The sequence below is a fragment of the Podarcis filfolensis genome, assembly GCF_964270895.1.
Source record: "Podarcis filfolensis genome assembly, chromosome: Z".
Lineage (NCBI taxonomy): Eukaryota > Metazoa > Chordata > Lepidosauria > Squamata > Lacertidae > Podarcis > Podarcis filfolensis.
In genome coordinates, this window is record NC_139617.1 from 30,380,856 (window position 1) to 30,400,174 (window position 19,319).

Below are 19,319 nucleotides of genomic sequence, written 5' to 3' on the forward strand. Positions count from 1 at the left end.
GCCCTCGGCGAGGAATGTCTGAGCGCGTTAGCCCTTTACCTCATGTCTCCGTAGGCCCCCGGGTAGCCCTCCATCCACGGGGTGAGCTCCGTCTTGATGCAGCCGGCGGCAGGGGCGAAGGGCATCCTGCCCACTACGCCCCCGGGATACCACACCTCGGACGGTGGGAGCTCTGCGCCCTCTTGTCCAGACGGCGGGCCCTGGCTCCTGGCGTAGCCGAAGGAGGCCGGGGGTGCGCCTTCGTAGAGCTGCCCTTCCTCGGTGAAGAAGGGGTGCCAGCCGGGGCCAGGAGGGCCGGCATAGTGGGGCGCCAAGGCAGCAGGCACGTCCCCGGCGCGCCGGCACTGCGGCCCCCAAACGGCACCGGCGGGTGCGTACTCCAAGGGGCTCTCCAGCTTGATGCGCCCATGTGAGGCCAGGGCCAACTGGAAGTTGTAGTAGTCTCGGTTCGGGAAGGCTCCCGACGGCTCCTCCAGCTCCGGAGAGCTCTTGTAGAGGCTCAGGTGTCCTGGCACGTCCATGGCCAGCGCGCCCTCGCCGCCAGCGCCGCCGCCAGTGCCTCCCTCCTCGGCTTCCATGATCTTGCAGCCGCCCAGATTCAGGGGCCGAGCGTGCGCGCCAGCGAACATACAGTCACCGCGGGTCGCCGCCACCTCGCCGACGCCGGGCGCATCAAGCGCTTCCACCGCCAAGCCCATGGAGGCGGACACGGCTTTGCACAGCTCCTTGGCGCTCTCCCCCAGGTAGTCAGTTTTGTCAGATGGGGCTTCCTCGCCTCCTCCGCGGGGCTCGCCTCCTTCTGCCGCCTGCAGAAGACTGCTCTCACCCAGGATGTCTTTAAAGTCCCCCGGGCAACTCTGGAAAGAGGGGCCTCCCAGCAGGGCCAGAGAGGACGGGGCGGACGAGGACGCGGACTCCTCCCGCTCATCGGGGGGCTGCAGCGTTTTGCTCACCTGGGGCTGCTCCTCCAGCGGCAAGTAAGTGGGCGAAGCCGGGTCTTGCTGGTGGGCGCTGGGCTCTTGCAAGTGGGACCCCGAGGAAGATGACCCCGCCGTCGCGGACGCCGACGCCTGGTGGCTGGGGCCAGCCTCCTCCCGCAGGGGTCCGGGGCTCTGGAACGCTTCGCGGACACTCTGAAACAGGTTCTGGAAGGCACTTCGAAAAGCTTTCGCCGGCGGCCGAGGATAGACTCTGCCCAGACCGACGTGCACCTCCATGATCTCTCCTGTGGCTGGACGGCAAGGGGAGTGGGAGTCAGCCCGCTGTGTTTTTCTCTGGCTGCAGGTTGGTTCTGGAGACTCCTCGACTGGGCGGGATGTCAGCTGCGAGAACCGGACTTTTCTACCAGCTTCCGACGGCGACCAGCAGAGCCATCCCTTGGGCCGTCGGGGCACGCGCGAGGCGCTCCTAAATTGGAGCAGGTGCAGTTGTCAGTGGTGTGCGAGAGAAATGCCGGTCGGCCCTGGCCTCTCGGGTCCGACGCCTCCCGCCTGGGGAAACGCAGAAGTCAAGGCGCTAGTCCGCTGTTTTTTGTTGTTGTTCTTTTTTTGTTTTTTTCAACTTTCCCAGCCGGAGCGAAGACGCAGCCGTTGGCAGTTGCTGCTGTTGCAATTGCAAACTGATGCCTCTCTTGCAGGGGTGAGCTGAGGTTAAGCCGGGAGAGAGAGAGCGGCTGCTGGTTGGAGGCGAGAGAGCGCCGCGGCCCGCACACCCCCTCCTTTCCTTGCAAGCTCCGCCGACGGACGGACGCTTTGGAGGCAAGCCGGGCTGCCCGGAGAAGGTGAACCCGGGCGCGGAGGGAGAGCGGAGACGGAGGCTGGCGAGCCGGCAGGCCTGGGAGGAGCGGCGGTGCTGGTCGCCCAATCGGCGCAGCGGCCGAGGAGATCCCTTGAATCCGGGGCGGAGAGAGCAGCAACAAGTCGCGGTTGGTGGGATAGAAGCAGTAAAAGTAAGTGGCTTCCCTAGGCTGGCCACGGCGCGCCTCCGGAGGATCGTGGACAGGGCGGGGGAGAAGGAAGCCGGTCCGCCTTCGCTCGGGTTTTATGCGCTTCCCTTCCCGCCCCTTTGGACTCCGATTCCGGGGAGGAGATTGGCTCCACACTCTTGCTCCGCCTGAAAGCGCTGCGCCGCGCCGCGCCTTGCTCGCTCTCGCTTTCCCCCGCTCGTCAGTCTGACTCGATGGCCTCAAGAGATCCCAAGCTGCGCTTTAACTGCGCACAGCGGGCAAGGTTGCGCCGATCCGGGGCCGCTTGGCACTACTGTGCCTTCCTGGCGACTGCTCGGCACATATGCATGCCCAGTTCCACCACGTGCCGGACAGCGGAGCTTGCAGAGAAGCCTCTACACACGGGAGCGCGGGCTCAGAGCTCACTCAAAGCGCACGCAAAGCCTCAGATACCGATCTAGGTATCGCTCAGCAGTAGCGAACATTCGACGCCGCTGTAGTCGCTACAGCGCTTTGCAATCATGGTGGTGCTGCATAATGGTTAGAGTGTGGGACTAGGACCCCGAGACACCAAGATTCCAATCCCCACACTCTGCCATGAAGTTTTGGGTGTAGCATTGGGGACCAGGCACTTCCTCTCAGCCTTACCTCACAGGGCTGTTGTGGGAATTAAATGAGGAGGAGACTTATACGTGCTGCTTGGAAAAACCTAAGGTTGGGTATAAATGCTCTAGCCATCCAACTGACAGCAACATCTGGAGAGTTGATCACTCCACACACTGGGGTGTTCCAGCAAATTGGGGGAAGGCTTGCAACTTGTGGGGTGTTTCCAGGTGGCTGCTTATTGTGGGGTGGCTGCTCCAATGGCAGGCCTTCCTTAAAAACCTCCTATTGAGTTTTTGTTACATGCAAAAGCATATCAACACTGAAATAAAGCAGGTAAGCAATGAAGAGAAAGGAAAAAGGCAACACAGTGAAATAGCAACAGCAAATCAGCCTTCCTAACAAGCCTGGCAAATCTGGAACTACACTGAGTGAGTGAGTAAGTGAATGTATTTCTATGGGTCCGTACACATTTCTGCTTGTCCCGCTCCTCTCCTTGGGAAAAGGATTCACTGCTGAAATGGAGCAAATGTCAGTTGGTTTTTCTGTAGGTTGACGTTAGTTCCAATACAGTAGTAAAGAGCGAGTTTTCCTGGAGAAAGTGGTTGGGGCAGGTAGAATACCTCTCAGACCTGTGCACCAGTGGAAGTGTGAGCAAGCTCAGAATTTCTTTCCATTCAAATGAATTCCCAAAGCAGCTTACAGACCACAAGTACCGTGTATTTCGGGTCTACTGGCCGCAATAAAGTTCTTTTTGTGTGTGACAATAAATAGCAAGAACATAATGGAACATTAAAGGTACAACGTAAGTCGTATAAATTAACAAATCATCAGTGAAACAATTGCAATCTATAAAACGCTATTAATAAACCAGCAACTAAAAAATAAGCTGAACACCACAGCTACAGCATAGGGCATATTATATGACTCCCCGTACTAGATAATCTGATAATGCTGATGCTCCTGACTTAGACCTTGCTACATTAACCCCTGTGCAAGTGTGCTCATTCTCTGTGCCTATTTTATAGTTTGTTTTCCTCTTTTTTTCAATTTCCACCTGCAGTTACAATTGTTTTCTCTGTTCTATATACAGTCGTACCTTGGAATCTGTTCCGGAAGTCCATTCGACTTCCAAAATGTTCGAAAACCAAATCGTGGCTTCTCACTGGCTGCAGAAAGCTCCTGCAGCCAATCAGAAGCTGTGGAAGCCCCGTCAGACGTTCGGGTTTCAAAAGAGCATTCGCAAACTGGAACAATCACTTCCGGGTTTGCAGCGTTTGGGAGCCAAAACGTCTGACTTCCAGGGCGTTTGGGATCCAAGGTACGACTGTACTTTATAAAATGAAAATAAATACTTTGAAAGGAAAAATTAGACACAACAGCAAACCAGCATAGCCCCCAAAAATCGTATTTCCCCGATTATCAAATGGTATTGAAATACGACAATAAAGATTGAGAAGCCAGAGGGATTAATATATTCAAAGAAAGGAAACAAATCTGCAATGGGATTCTCAGGTTGAGCCACATCCCCAGACCACCCACCTGCATGCCTTATTTATTTATTTATTTATTTTGCAGCAGCCGTGCTTTGTCTGACTTCTATAACACTGGAACTCGTGGGCATCCAATGAAACTGAATATGGGAAGATTTAGGACAGATAAATTTCTCCTTCACGCAATGTGTAATTAAATTATGCAACTCCCTCCCACAGGAAGCGGTGATGGCCACAGGAATTCGGATGGTTTTACAAGAGGATTAGACAAATTCATGGAGGAGGAGAGGGCTGTGGATGGCTACTAGCCATGATGGCTATGCTCTGACCTCCATTGTTGGAGACTGCAAGGCTTTTGAGCACCAGTTGCTGGAAACTGAAGGAGGGGAGAGTTGCAATGGCACTCAGATCCTGTTTTCCCACAGGCATCTGGTTGGCCACTGTGAGAACAGGATGATGTACTGCATGGGCCACTGGCCTGGTATAGCAGGCTCTTCTCACTTATTCTCTTGTGTCCAAGGCTTGCTCATAGGCTTCCTATTGGAGAAGCTGGTCAGCTGCTGTGAGAACAGGTTACACCATAGGTAGGCAACCTAAGGCCCGGGGGCTGGATCCGACCCAGTCACCTTCTAAATCCGGCCCACGGACGGTCTGGGAATCAGCGTGTTTTTACATGAGTAGAATGTGTGCTTTTATTTAAAAGGCATCTCTGGGTTATTTTTGGGGCATAGGAATTCGTTCATTCCCCCCCCCCAAAAAAATATAGTCTGCCCTCCTCAAGGTCTTAGGGATAGTGGACAGGCCAGTGCGGTGTAGTGGTTAAGAGCGGTAGTCTCGTAGTCTGGGGAACCGGGTTTGCGTCTCCGCTCCTCCACATGCAGCTGCTGGGTGACCTTGGGCCAGTCACACTTCTTTGAAGTCTCTCAGCCCCACTCACCCCACAGAGTGTTTGTTGTGGGGGAGGAAGGGAAAGGAGAATGTTAGCCGCTTTGAGACTCCTTAAAGGGAGTGAAAGGCGGGATATCAAATCCAAACTCTTCGTCTTCTTCTTCTTCGTCTTCTTCTTCTTCTTCTTCTTCTTCTTCTTCTTCTTCTTCTTCTTCTTTTTCTTCTTCTTCTTCTTCAGGCCCCCTGCTGAAAAAGTTTGCTGACCCCTGGGTTACACCAGTGGCAGGATCCAGCAGGCTCTTCTTATATGTCACTGGCTTCAAAATGCCAAGCTGCATCTCCCAATACCCCTCTTTAAATCTAGATTAAATATCTGCTAGGTGGAAACCAGTTACCCGGGATTTAAATATCTGTTAGTTAAGTGGAAACCAGTTACCCAGAGACAGAGAAGAAAGAAAGAAAGAAAGAAAGAAAGAAAGAAAGAAAGAAAGAAGGAAAAGCCACTGAGCAACTGCTTCATTGTTTTTGAAGCGCCCTTTAAAAAGCATCCTAGTCTAGTGCCTTTCTAGGGGCCAACAGGAGTCATAGCGGGCCAGGCAAGCTTCAGTTTTCTGATCCCAGGTTTAGCCCCTCACAGTGTCCAATAAGAAGCCTTTGGGAAACCCTCAAGCAGGCCCCAAGCACAAGAGCCCCCTCCCCTCCTCTCAACTGGTATCTATAAGCACTTCCTGCCTCTACTATTAACTGTTAATTAGGACAGCCATCATGACTAGCAGCCATCAATAGCCCTCTCCTCTTCCATGAATTTGTCCAATCCTCGTTTAAAGCCATCCAAGTTGGTGGCCAGCACACCTTCCTACAGGGGCAGGTTCCATAGTTTAACTATGTGCTGTGTAAAACGAATCCTTCCTTTTACCTGTCCTGAACTTTCCCAAATTCCACTTCATTGGATGCCCATGTCCCAGTGTTAATGAGGGAGAAAAGAAAAACTTGATCCACTTTATCTATTCCAGGCATAATTTTACAAACTTTCATCATGCCGTCTCTTATTCGCCTTTCTTCTCAACTAAAAAGTCCCAAACAACCTTTCTTCATGTGGGAGTTGTTCCATCCCCCTTGGTCGTTTGTGTTGCCCTCTTCTGAGTCTTTTAGAGCTCTACAAAGAGGAGCAAATCAAAGAGCTTTCCCCCCTTCATTGGTTGACTGCAAGTTCTCAGTTCAGCATCTTAGAAATTGACACGCCACATTTCAGATGTCGCAAAATTTATCCATTTGATATGATGCAGATTTTCTAATTTTCCTATAAAAGCTGTTTACTAATCAAAGAACAACCAAACATAAATCATAAAACTCTGAATTGGGTTATGTGTGAAATAAAAAGCACGTCTTTTTTTCATGCCCCTTTTCATTTTGTGCTTCTCTTAAGTAGAAACGGTCAGCTAAAAATTAGCTAAAAACCTTATCTTCAGGAAGCATCAAGGCTAACCAGCTGAGTTGTAATTCCACCATTATAGACACCCCCACCCTCCCCCTGCTAAAAAAAGTACTTTCCAAGCTGAATGTGCTTCACATATACAGTGCTGAAATACAACCCACATTAAAAGTTGTCGAAATGGGATTTGCTGGTTCCCCATTCTCCAGGTAGTAGTAGTAGTAGTAGTAGTAGTAGTAGTAGTAGTAATTTATTATTTATACCCCGCCCATCTGGCTGAGTTTCCCCAGCCACTCTGGGCGGCTCCCAAACAAGCGTTAAAAACAATACAGCGTTAGTAGTAGTAGTTAGTCGTAGTAGTGATAATAATAATAATAATAATAATTTATTACTTGTACCCCATCCACCTGGCTGGGCCTCACCAGCCACTCTGGGTGGCTTCCAACAGGATATTAAAAACACAATAAAACATCAAACATTAAAAACTTCCCTAAACAGGGCTGCCTTCAGATGTCTTCTAAAAGTAAGATAGTTGTTTATTTCCTTGACATCTGGTGGGAGGTTGTTCCACAGGGCGGGCACCACTACCGAGAAGGCCCTCTGCCTGGTATCAAACACGTTTCCTCCAGGCCAGTGTAAATAAAATACATCCTTTTTTATTACTAAGGAGCTGTTTTATGAAGCTTGTGAGGCCGTTTTGAGTCCAGGGAGTGTCCTGTCTTGTGCTCTTGGTACAAAATCCCCTCCTCTGGTTGTCGTGCAAACTGTGAAGTAGGGTGTGATCTCCCACTACTCCTATAGTCCAGTGGCTTTCAACCAGTGTGTTGTGGCACCCTGGGGTGCTTTAAATTATGGTCAGGGGTGCTGTGGGCAACCCTGGCCTCCGTCCCTCTTTCCTTCCCTCCCTCCTCTGATGCCCTCTCTGGTCTCTGCCTCCCAAAGGCTTGCACAGCTGTTTGTTGCAGCAGCCCTGGCTACAAGCTCCCCAGACGAATGGTGCCTCTGGGGCTGGCCAGGGGGTGCTGGCTGCCAGGAGCTGAATAAGCAAGCAAGTGGGTGAGGGAGCCCAGCCAGCCAGTCCATCAGCCCTAATTTTATGGCCTAATTTTATATCTTGTACAGTGGTACCTCGGGTTAAGTACTTAATTCGTTCTGGAGGTCCGTTCTTAACCTGAAATTGTTCTTAACCTGAAGCACCACTTTAGTTAATGGGGCCTCCTGCTGCCGCTGCGCCGCCGGAGCACGATTTCTGTTCTTATCCTGAAACAAAGTTCTTAACCTGAAGCACTATTTCTGGGTTAGCGGAGTCTGTAACCTGAAGCGTATGTAACCTGAAGCGTATGTAACCCGAGGTACCACTGTCTTTATACTTATATTTTCTAGGTAAAACACGCCTACTTGGGCTTTGTTGTTTAAATTTATTCCCATTCTGTGGGCAGAACACACAAAACCTGCTTAAGTTTAGGTCCATTTTTTCTTTGTTTTCTTAAAAAAAATGAGATATGGAAATGGGAATACAAATCTAATGAAATATCTCACTGACGTTTTCTTTTTTTCAAAATCTAGAGAACAAGCAAGTAAGAAACATTTGCACCCTTAAAAGTGGCCTTGAATCTGTGCATTGGCAGCATCTGGGCAGCAGACTGAGCAGGCACCCAGGTTGCATAGCCATGGCCTTCCCCTCTAGGGTTGGATATGCTGCATTGCTGTTTAAATTTTAGGAATTTAAATTTGCATCAGCAAATATGCACATTTTATCCAGAGAAGTGCATATGTGTTAGCAATGTATAAGAAGAGCCTGAATTCTGGATCAGGCCAGTGGCCCACCCAGTCCAGCATCCTGTTCTCACAGCAGCCAGCCTGATGCCTGTGGGAAACCCTCAAGCAGGATCTGAGCACAGGAGTCCTTTCCACTCCTGTGGTTTCCAGGAACTGGTATTCAGAAGCATCATGGCTTGGCCTGGAGAAAACAAATAGAGAAAAGAGTTTTCACAACTCTAGAACTTGTGGACCTCCAGTGAAGCTGAACGTTGAAAGATTCAGGATGGATGGAAGGAAGGATTCCTTCACACAATGCCTAGTTAAACTATGGAACTCACTCTCACACGAGGCAGTGATTAGATAAATTCATGGAGAAGGCCATGAACAGCTACTAGCCACAATGGCTATGCTCTGCCTACCAGGCTGGAGGCATTAAAGCTTCTGGATTCGAGTTGCCGGAAACCACAGAAAGTTAGAGTGCTCTGGTGCACAGGTCCTGCTTGCAGGTTTCACTTTGATGCATTTGGTTGACCTCTGTAAGAAGAGGATGCTGGACTAGATGTCCACTGGCCAGATCCAGCTGTTTCTCAAATATATTGAAGATAGAGCAAACTATGGAAACAGAGGGGTGTGGCATCCTTAACTCTTTCCACCACACCAGCTCCTCCACTGTAGCATTGCGCCTTTTGCAGGTCACCACCACACTCACCAGGAAATGTAGGGATCTGCTACACACCCATTTAACTGCATAAAATAAGGCTTCTTAATGTACAGCTTTAATGGTGGAAGAGCGAGCTTTTTAAAAAGAAGATCAAGCTACAGATGAGGAGTTGCGGTTGGGAAAGAGTTGCTTGCTTAAGAGTGCAATCCTAAGGTGGTTGTGGTGGCGGCATCCGGCGCCAGTTAAGCCACTGCATTTGGCCATCTGCCAGACTCTCACAGGAAAGGTGGAAGTAAGGTGCAATCGTGCTCCATTCTCTTAATTTACCTTGGTTTTTTATTTTCATTTTCCTCATTATTTTTCTCCTACTAAGAACAAAGGCATAAGAGGGGCTAGTTTATTTCACTCAAGTCTATGGACCATGCCCTACTGGGCATGTCATAGAATCAGAAATGTAGAATTGGAAGGTGCCCTAAGAATCATCCAGTCTAACCCCCTGCAACGCACCCCTGACAAATGGCCCATCCATCCTCTGCTTTGAAAACCTCCAAGGAAGGAGAGTCCACCACCTTCTGAGGGAGTCCATTTCACTGTCAAACAGCTCTTACCATCAGGAAGTTATTCCTGATGTTTAGTTGAAATCTCCTTGTCATTTGAATCCATTGTTTTGGGTCCCACCCATGTGACAGCCCTTTAGATATTTGGCTCTCATATCTCCTCTCAATCTCCTATTCTCCAAGCTAAACATCCCCAACTCCTCCAACTGTTCCTCATAAGGCTTTATAGGTAGCATAAAGCCATAAGATGGAAGCCTTCACAGCATTAACACTCCACCCCAATCTCTGACCAATTAATGTCTCCAGGCATCCCAGGTGCTAACCCAGAGTTCAGTTTCCTTGGAATGAACGTCAACAGAGAATGTGGTGTCTTTAGGATATACAGTTTTATAGACATATACACATAGGCAACCTGAGCATAAGCTTCACAGCATTAACTCTCCAACAGATCTTGCTTCTCCAAGAGCTTTGGATCCAGCACGGAGTAAGCAGGTCTCTGTAGATCCAGCTTCCAGCCTGCTTCCAGCTCAGCTCACATACACCACCCTGGTTCTTGTTTTCTGTCAGGGCAGCTAGGTGAGGGGGGGTAGATGAAAGGCTCACCCATTAGCACTGAGGGCCCCAATTCTTAGTTGCAGCTCTTGCAGCCCAGCTCATTCTTTTTGGATGCTGATCACTTAAGACTTAAGCGGTTCTCAACTTGTGGGTCCCCAGATGTTGTTGGACTACAACTCCCATCATCCCTGAGCTCTGGCCTTGCTAGCTAGGGGTCAGACTAGTTCAGCAAAGTCCTCTCTTACATTCTAACCCTCACTGGGTACAGGATCCCAAGAAATGGGCTCGGGACATCATCCAGACTGACCATCCAAACCCACAACATCATTATCTATGGAACCTTGAACCACAAGCAGCACATATTTTGATGATATAATTTGCTTATTAAATGGTTATTATAAAGGGAGCTGAGGATGTTTAGCCTGGAGACAAGGAAGCTGGGAGATGAGGGCTATGCTCTGCCCTCCACAGTGGGAGGCAGCAATGCATCTGAATGCCAGTTGCTGAGAACTTTAGGAGGGGAGCGCGCTCATGTCGTGATTATGGGCTTCTCATTGGGACACCTGGTTGGTCACTGTGACAACAGGATGATGGGCTAGATGGGCCAGTGGCCTGATCCAGCAGGCTCTTCTTATAATTCTAATAATTCATAGAGGATGCAAAGAATCATAGACACTGAGAGACAACAGGACTGCTCAAGGTGCCCCGACTATAAAATTGGAGAAATCGAGAGAGATATAGCCGCACTGGCAGCATATCTTTTCTTTCTCATATCCAATAATGCAAGAAGGGCCTTTACACTCGCCAGAAGCTCGGCTCTGCCCTCGCTGGTCCTGGAAGGAGCCTTTTAAAAAGTCCCATATGCTCAGAGACTTTGCGCATGTTCATTGTGGGAGATAGTAAGCCCAGAGCACTTGTTCTTTAGATGTCCCTTTTATGAAGAGGCACGTAGTAAGACCATTGACTGGTGAGGCTCGCTGACCTCCCGGAAAAGCAAAAATTCAACCTTTTCCTGTTAGGCAAAGATCAGAAGATGACCGGGATGGTCGCCAGATTCTGTGTACAGATCTGTAGGCGCAGACCATCTCCAACTCAAACTAGTTCATTAAGAAAATCTCCAAACTCGGTTCCATGGGTAACTCTGGGTCAGCTCTCTGCGGTAGTTTATCTTAAAGTTTTAAGTGTCTATACGCTTATTGCATTTATAAATTTTAATTTTATTGTTGTACATTGTTTTAATTGTTTGTTTTCCTTCTGGGACTGTACCCCCAAGTGTGTTTTATAAGCTGGTCTCCAACTGTAATAAATTATCTTTCTCTCTCTACATAGAGGATAAACTACTAGGCATGGTGTCTATGTGCTTCCTCCATTGTCAAAGGCAGTAAGAGCCTTCTCCCCTCCTGTGGTTTCCAGCAACTGGTATTCAGAAGCATTGCAGCCCCCGACTGTGGCAGCAGATCAGGGCCAGCATGGCTAGCAGTTGTCAGCAGCCCTCTCTTCCATCAATTTGTCCAATCCTCCTTTAAAGCCATCTAGGTTGTGGGGCATCATTTCCTCCTGTGGGAGCAAGTTCCATAGTTTTAACTATGCGCTGCGTGAAGAGGGACTTTCCCTATAGCATGGCAATGGCTCAGTTAACAAGGAACCTGCGTCGCAAAGGCAGACACAAATGAATTATCTCGGAGCCTCTTTCCATTTCAGTAGGATGTGTGCAGAATTTCAGATCGGAATGACTTTGCAGTTCCAACTGCTGTGATTTTGTGCAATAAAGTTTACTGTGTGTGGTAAGGACTGCAGAGGGAAAATATGCTAATTTTCTATATCATTTGCATTCAGGGCTAGGGGTGGGGGAAAATATCCCCCAATTTATTGTGAAATGCTTTACCCCAGTCAAAACATATTTTTCTCTTCCTCTGTCTGCGTTCAGTTCTAATACAATGCTTCTTGTCAGAATCCAAGCCTTTGATTGTCCCAGAGCAGGTGTAGCTAAACTCTTACGTGCTGGATTGAATCTCTTTAAAAAGCAGGGAAGGGGTATTGTAACTAGAGGTACAAAGCGGCCTCTTCATATCATAAACTAATGAATCCATCCATCTATCCATCCATCATTTTTTTTTTGCTATGGCAGAGTGACATACAGTTGTTTTAAACAAAGAAGCCATTTGTACATTGAAACCAGCATAAGCAATCAATCTAAAGGGACAGTTCTGGGTTGTTGCTGTTTTTAAAAAAACTAGATTAAAATATCCTACCTGTGCAAAAGAGTCATAGATAATTATTTATTTTCATTATTTATTAATGAAACTCCTGTTGGAGTACAGTGGTACCTCGGGTTACAAATGCTTCAGGTTACAAACTCCGCTAACCCGGAAATAGCTGCTCCAGGTTGCAAACTTTGCCCCAGGATGAGAATGGAAATTGCACCACGGTGGCACGGCGGCAGCGGGAGGCCCTGTTAGCGAAAGCACACCTCAGGTTAAGAAGTTTCGGATTAAGAACGGACCTCCAGAACAAATTAAGTTTGTAACCCGAGGTACCACTGTAACCACTTGGCCTCCGTGAGAACAGCTGGATTAGAGATGGGCTATTGGCCTGATCTAGCAGGGCTCTTCTTATTTTTTTATATTTAATCTGTATGCATTATGTTATACAAATATGTTTTTCCTCCTTCTTAATAGCAGTAATAAAACACTAAACATTTCCTAACCGTTACAACTTTGCCAAAAGCTATTCTCACCTACTGTCTGTTGTATTCATTTCTCTTACAACAGTTTGCGTTGCTCTGATTTTTAAGCAAATAGGGTTTTTGCCCTTTCAGGCAAAGATGTACCAGGAAGAGATATAAAAATGTTCATCCTGTAAACGATGTGAGCAAACTTTTGAGCCCCAGTGGCTGCATTTGATGGTGGGTGGAAAGCTTCATATTCAGACACATCTGAAGCTGCCTTGTACCGAGTCAGACCCTATTGGTCCATCTAGCTCAATATTGTTTGCACTGGCTGGCAGCAGCACTCCAGGATTCCAGACAGGAGTCTGTCCTGAACCCTCTCTGGAGGTGCCACTGGGGATTGAACCCAGGACCTTGCAAGGCAGACATACCACCACTGCCAAAATAAAACTTAAATTCTAGCCCTCGTGTATTTGAATAAAGGGCTCATTTAGCTAATTCAGCCATTTATTCAGAATAACGAGGACTAGATTCATGAGGAACGTCGGTGTGTCGATGCTGTGAAACCCTCTATCACAGGCTCAGGTTGTATATATGTGTAGATAAACAATACAACAAAGTCAATACAGTCTCTGCTGTGCCTCATTCTGGAAGTGAATCCTGGGTAAACACCTGGAACCCCTGGAATCTCAAATTGCTGTGGAGGTTGAGGTGGCATGCAACTGTCTGCAGTCTCTCCCTAGCCCTACTGGAAGATGCTGAAGATTGAGCCCGGGACCTTCTGCTTATTTATTTATTTAATAATTCAAAATAATTCAAAAATACTTATTTCATAAAATACACCACTTGAGTGTCAAAGAAACAACCCTCAAAGCATCTGAGAAAGGGGGGGGGAGGAAGTAAAAAAATTATCAGCTAAAAATAACTTATTTAAAACATTAAAACAATAGCACTACCGGTAAACTAAAAACAGATTAAAGCATTCAGATTGAGACATTCTACATGTCTGCCTAAATAAATAAAAAAATTTAGCAGGCGCCAAAACGAATTCAGTGAAGGCACCTGCCTGATGTCAATGGGCAGGCGCTGCCACACTAAAAGATCGATTTCTTTCAAACATGGAATAAGTATTATGTGCCAGTTGTGAAGCAGTCAAGTGGCCATATACAGTGGTACCTCGGGTTAAGAAATTAATTTGTTCTGGAGGTCCATTCTTAACCTGAAACTGTTCTTAATCTGAAGCACCACTTTAGCTAATGGGGCATCCTGCTGCCGCCGCTCCCCTGGAACACGATTTCTGTTCTCATCCTGAAGCAAAGTTCTTAACCCGAGGTACTATTTCTGGGTTAGTGGAGTCTGTAACCTGAAGTGTATGTAACCTGAAGCATATGTAACCTGAGGTACCACTGTACAGGGTAAGGTGATGTGTTTGCAAGGCAGATGTCCAAGGACCATAAATGTTTCCCTTCCCCCCCTCCCTCCCCCTCCTGCTACCCGTCTCAGCCTAACCTACCCCACAGGGTTGTTGTGGGAACTGCATGGGGTGGCAGGGAGAAAGACCCGTGTATACACCACCTTGATTATTTATTAAATTAGTATACTGCCTATCATCCATAGATGGGATATAAATTCAATAAAGAACTAAGTCAATGGCATTGCAGGGCTGGCTTTTCAATATTATTATTATTAATTTATTCTCCCTCAAATCCCAGGGAGTGTTACAGCATTAAGGCAAAACATTGAAAATAGTTTAATGCAACCTACAATCATAAAAAAAAAACTTAACCAAGAAAAGGATACTGTTGCATTTATTTCACAACATTTAATATACTGATTAATGCAGTCGTTTCCAAGCGGTGTTCAGTGAAGAAGAGAGGAGGAGGATAAAGTCAGTTAAAATTCACCAGACAGTCGGGAGCAGCTTACTTAAAATGCCTACTGAAATAAAAGGAAGACTTTGCCAAGCACATGAAGTTCAACAAGGAGGTGACTTGTCTGATGGGAGAATGTTGCGCAAGACTGGGCCCACCATACTAAACACACTGCAAATGTCACACTTTTTACCCTCTCCCTCTGAACCCCTAATTTCCCTGATACTAATCATCAGCTCCACCCCTCTCACCTCTCTCCAAACCTCTGATCTCATGTTCTCCCCATGCAGTTCCTACCTTCGGCTCCTAAATCGGAAGGAATAATAATCATGTATTATGCTACAGGTGTCAGAGAAAACCAGTTCCATGGTTTTTAATAAATTGATCTTTTGGTCTGTTGAGGCCCAGACTTTGGAAATCCCTGTCTATTGAAACAAGGTAGGTGCCTTTCCTGTATCCTTTTGGTGCCTGTAGAAACGTTTTTGTTTAGGCAAGTTTTCTAGATATCTAGAATGCGGCTGTGTTTTAGCTGTTTGCCTGGAGAAGACAGAGAAATGCTACTGGGTGACAGAGAGAAGCTGCAACTACTCAACACCTACATTGCATTTGTTTAACTGTGGAGTGTTTTCCCTTGGGAGGTGGTAGACTCTCCTTCCTTTGAGGTTTTTAAGCAGAGGTCGGGTGGTCATTTGTCGTGGATGCTTTAGCTCCAATTCCTGAACTGCAAGGAGTTGGACTAGATTACCCTTGGGGTCCCTTCAAACTCTACAATTCTGGGGGGGCCACCAGGTGGCGCGTTGGAAGATGGCCGACAATAACATCTCTCTGACCCATACGAGGTAATTAAGGGGCTGCTATGGGAAATATGCAGTCTTCCTACCCCCCCAAGGAGATGGGGGGGCTGCCTTGCCAGCGGTGTTCACAATGCACCCCCTGATCCGAGAGATGGGGGTGCCGAACACTTGGCACGAGCCCTCGATGAAGTCAGATCTTCCTGACGCCGATTCCAATCAGCGTGTGCTGGTTAGCTTCAGCTCGGAATTATAATTCGAAACATACGATTGGAATGAAGCTGAAGCACATACATCAAGTAACGTTCGAGAGATAAGACTGCTGATTAATGGATCTCTGTGACCGGGAGTGACAGACGGATAAGTAAATCTTCTGATGAATCACCATTAAGAGACTGTATGTTTGGAATGAAGGGGGGGTTGGAGGAAAAAACTTTTTTTCTTTGCACGATGTGATATTAATAACCCTTCACCCCAGATAGAAATAAGATCGTTGCGTTTTTACTAATCACAAGCAGGAATTCAAGAACTGTGTGGGATGGATTATAACAGGAGAGAGGATTGGTGAACGGTGAGAAAGAGGAAAATTTTTATGACGCAGTTAAAAAATGGCGTCTCGCCAAGACAGGCTTGCCGGAGAAAGAAGGACAGGGGGAGGAGAATCAGGACCATTGGAAAGAGAAGGAATGTTGGAACGCAATCTTGACCTGACAGAGCCTCCTGATTTATTTGGCAAGCCTGAGAAAAGTAAAGGACAGACCGAAGATTAAGTTTTTTTATGGAAGCGTTGAACAGAGGCTGTCCCTGAGTGATGTGATCTTTGGAGAGTACAAAACCCACACAGAGGATGCCTGTTTTCAATCTGCTTGTGAAAATTATCAGAGATCGCAAAGAAAGGAATATACGATAACAACAAGAAGATGAAGAAAGTAATAAAGGACCATCTGGATTGAACTGGATAGAACTGTTTAATTAAAGCAGTAATATAAGTGGTGTTTGGACTCGTTCGGAGTTTTGGACTCGTTCGGAGCTTGATGTATGGGTACCCCCAACAAAATTTAAAATTTGGCTGTATAATTTGGAACTAATGTGATTTGGATAATGTGATGTGATTGGCCTGTTAATAAAAATAATATATAAAAAAAACCTCTACAATTCTATGATTGCTGGTTTTAATTTTTTGAAATTCTATGATTGCTGCACCGTGAGTGTGGGGGAAGGCCGCTCCCTCCTCAGGCTAATTCCATCTGGCCTAGGGGGCGGGGCCCAGACTCACCTTCGCCACGGCTTTAAGAGGCCTCACTGAGGCATTGGGACATCGCTGCTGCTGCACCGTGAGTGTGGGGGAAGGCCGCTCCCTCCTCAGGCTAATTCCATCTGGCCTAGGGGGCGGGGCCCAGACTCACCTCTGAGGACACTGGTGCTGCTGCAGCAAATGTTAAAGATGTTTATATATATATATATATATATATATATATATATATATATATATTAAGGTGTTTTAAAGGTGTTTTTACTGTTTACTCTGTTGTACCACCGTGAATGGTGGTTTTTATCTATGTATTTTTGTTTTGTTCCGTTTTGTTTTGGTTTGGGGTTGGATATTGAGTGGGGTGGGGATTGGTTTTGTTTGGGTATAATTGTTTTTGGTTGTTTTGTTTTCCTATTTTGTAAATGGAGGCAAGTATGAGGCTTGGGATTGCTACCGTGGAGGGGCAAGGGAGGTATGGCGGTGGGGGCAGATGTTATAGGCGAAGGGGATCGAGATACGGATATGTTCGTACCCCTTCCAATCTGCGTCCCATCCCGAGGGACGAGGGTAGGGTGAGCAAGGATTACTCACCTCCTTCACTGGTGTTGTGCAATGCCAGGTCTATAGGCAACAAAACCGCCACCCTGCGAGATTTCTTTACCTCGCAGGGGGTCGATCTGGCTTGTGTGACGGAGACCTGGGTGCGCGAAGGGGAAACTGTTACCTTACGAGAGATGGCGCCCCCTGGTTTCTCCGTCCTCCACCAGTCACGGACTGTGGGCCGGGGGGGAGGGGTGGCATTATTAATCCGGGAAGATTGTTCTTTCAGGGCTCTACCATCGCCATTGATCCCCGGCATTGAATGTGTTGGCCTAATGTGGGGCTCTGAGGTTAGCTTGGCTGTCTGGCTGGTGTACCGGCCACCTAGCGCACCAGCAGCCACCCTGTCAGGCCTGCTGGAGGCGGTGGCTGGCTGGGCCTTGGAGTTCCCTAACCTATTGGTATTGGGGGACTTCAACATCCATGCTGATGCCACTCCCTCCTCACAGGCTCTGGATCTGGTGTCTTCCATGGCAACACTAGGGCTCTCCCAGTTTGTTTCGGGCCCCACACATCAAGCAGGCCACACGCTGGATTTGATCTTTGGCGCCGGTATAGATGTGATCATGTCTCCTTTGATGAAAGTGCCATGGTCTGATCACTACGCTCTGAAAGCCAGGATTGACTCCCCCCCCCCACCCTGCTTAGGTGGCGAGCTGATTTGGGCTCGCCCGCAGAGGCTGATGGACCCTGATAGATTCCGTCAAGCCTTGCGGGACCTTGCTCCCCCTGGCGACTCATTGACTGAGCTTGTTGAGGGCTGGAATACCCAGCTCCTGGCAGCCATCGATGAGATCGCACCTAAGCGCCTTCTGCAACCCCACAGAAACCGGGCTCCCTGGTTTACCGAGGAGCTTCGGAAAATGAAGCGGGATCTCACACGGCTAGAGCGAGTATGGCGGGGTGCCCGTGACGGAGCCTCAAGAACATCTTATAGGGTTTTTATGAAAACCTATGAGATGGCAGTGAAGGCCGCTAAGAAGTCTTACTTCTCGGCCTCCATTGCATCCGCTAGCTCTCGCCCGGCGCAATTATTTAGTATAATTAGGTCTTTAACGTCCCTTGAAGGACAGCCAAATTTAAATAACAATCTGACACACAGCTGTGAGCTTTGCGAGCTTTTTTGTGGAGAAGGTCCTGTTGCTCCGCCATGACCTTCCTGCCAATTTGGATACAATAAATGAACTGGAGGCCCCTCGACTGTCCTCGGGTCCAGTATTGGACCACTTTGACTGGATATCTCCAGCCGATGTGGACAGACTCCTCCAAGCTGGAAAGCCCACCACCTGTCCTCTTGACCCGTGCCCGTCATGGCTGATTAGAGCGTGTCCAGATGAGGTGCGGGCCCCCCTGGGGGATATCATCAATTTGTCCCTTGGCACCGGGATATTCCCAGGGGAACTGAAGGAGGCAGTGGTGCGTCCACTCTTAAAGAAAACATCATTAGATCCCTTAGATCTATCCAATTACCGCCCGGTTTCGAATCTTCCATTCCTGGGTAAGGTGATTGAGAGAGCGGTTGCTGAACAGCTTGGTAGGTTTCTGGATGAAACATCGGCTCTCGATCCATTCCAGTCCGGCTTCCGCGCTGGTCATGGGACCGAGACGGCTCTGGTCGCCCTAACAGATGATCTCCGCAGGCAGCTGGATCGAGGCGGGTCAGGGCTGCTGATTCTTCTAGACCTGTCAGCAGCCTTCGACATGGTCGATCACGAACTCCTAGACCACCGCCTTGCCGACGTGGGGATCCAGGGCACAGTCCTCCAATGGCTGCGCTCGTTTCTCTCTGGTCGGGGACAGAGGGTGGTGCTTGGGGGGGAATTGTCATCGCGCCACTCCTTGGTGTGTGGAGTGCCTCAGGGTGCAATTCTCTCCCCAATGCTTTTTAACATCTTTATGCGCCCCCTCGCCCAGCTTGTTCGGAGTTTTGGGCTGGGTTGCCATCAGTATGCCGATGACACCCAACTCTATCTGTTGATGGATGGCCATCCTGACTCGGCCCCAGACACACTGACCAGATGTCTGGAAGCTGTGGCTGGATGGTTACGTGGGAGCCGGTTGAAGTTAAATCCTTCGAAGACAGAGGTCCTCTGGCTGGGACGGGACGATATGGGATTGAGGGGGCAACTCCCATCTCTTGCGGGGGTGCAATTAGTGCCAGCACCGTCCGTTAAGAGTTTGGGTGTAATCTTCGATACCTCCCTCTCTATGGAGGCGCAGATTACAGCTATAACAAAGGCGG

General features: G+C 48.2%; 1 protein-coding gene and 1 long non-coding RNA gene across 2 annotated transcripts in view; both read right to left on the minus strand.

Moving 5' to 3' along the window:
• The window catches only part of AR (androgen receptor), a 260,564-nt gene extending 258,578 nt beyond the window's left edge, over window positions 1–1,986 (minus strand). The window contains exon 1 of the mRNA XM_083596370.1: window positions 40–1,986. Coding sequence (XP_083452496.1) covers window positions 40–1,217 — 1,178 coding nt within the window. The 5' untranslated portion in view covers window positions 1,218–1,986. The remainder of the gene's footprint in view (window positions 1–39) is intronic.
• Window positions 1–19,319, minus strand: part of LOC310754565 — a 632,985-nt gene that overhangs the window by 454,575 nt on the left and 159,091 nt on the right. The gene's annotated exons all lie outside the window — the stretch shown is intronic.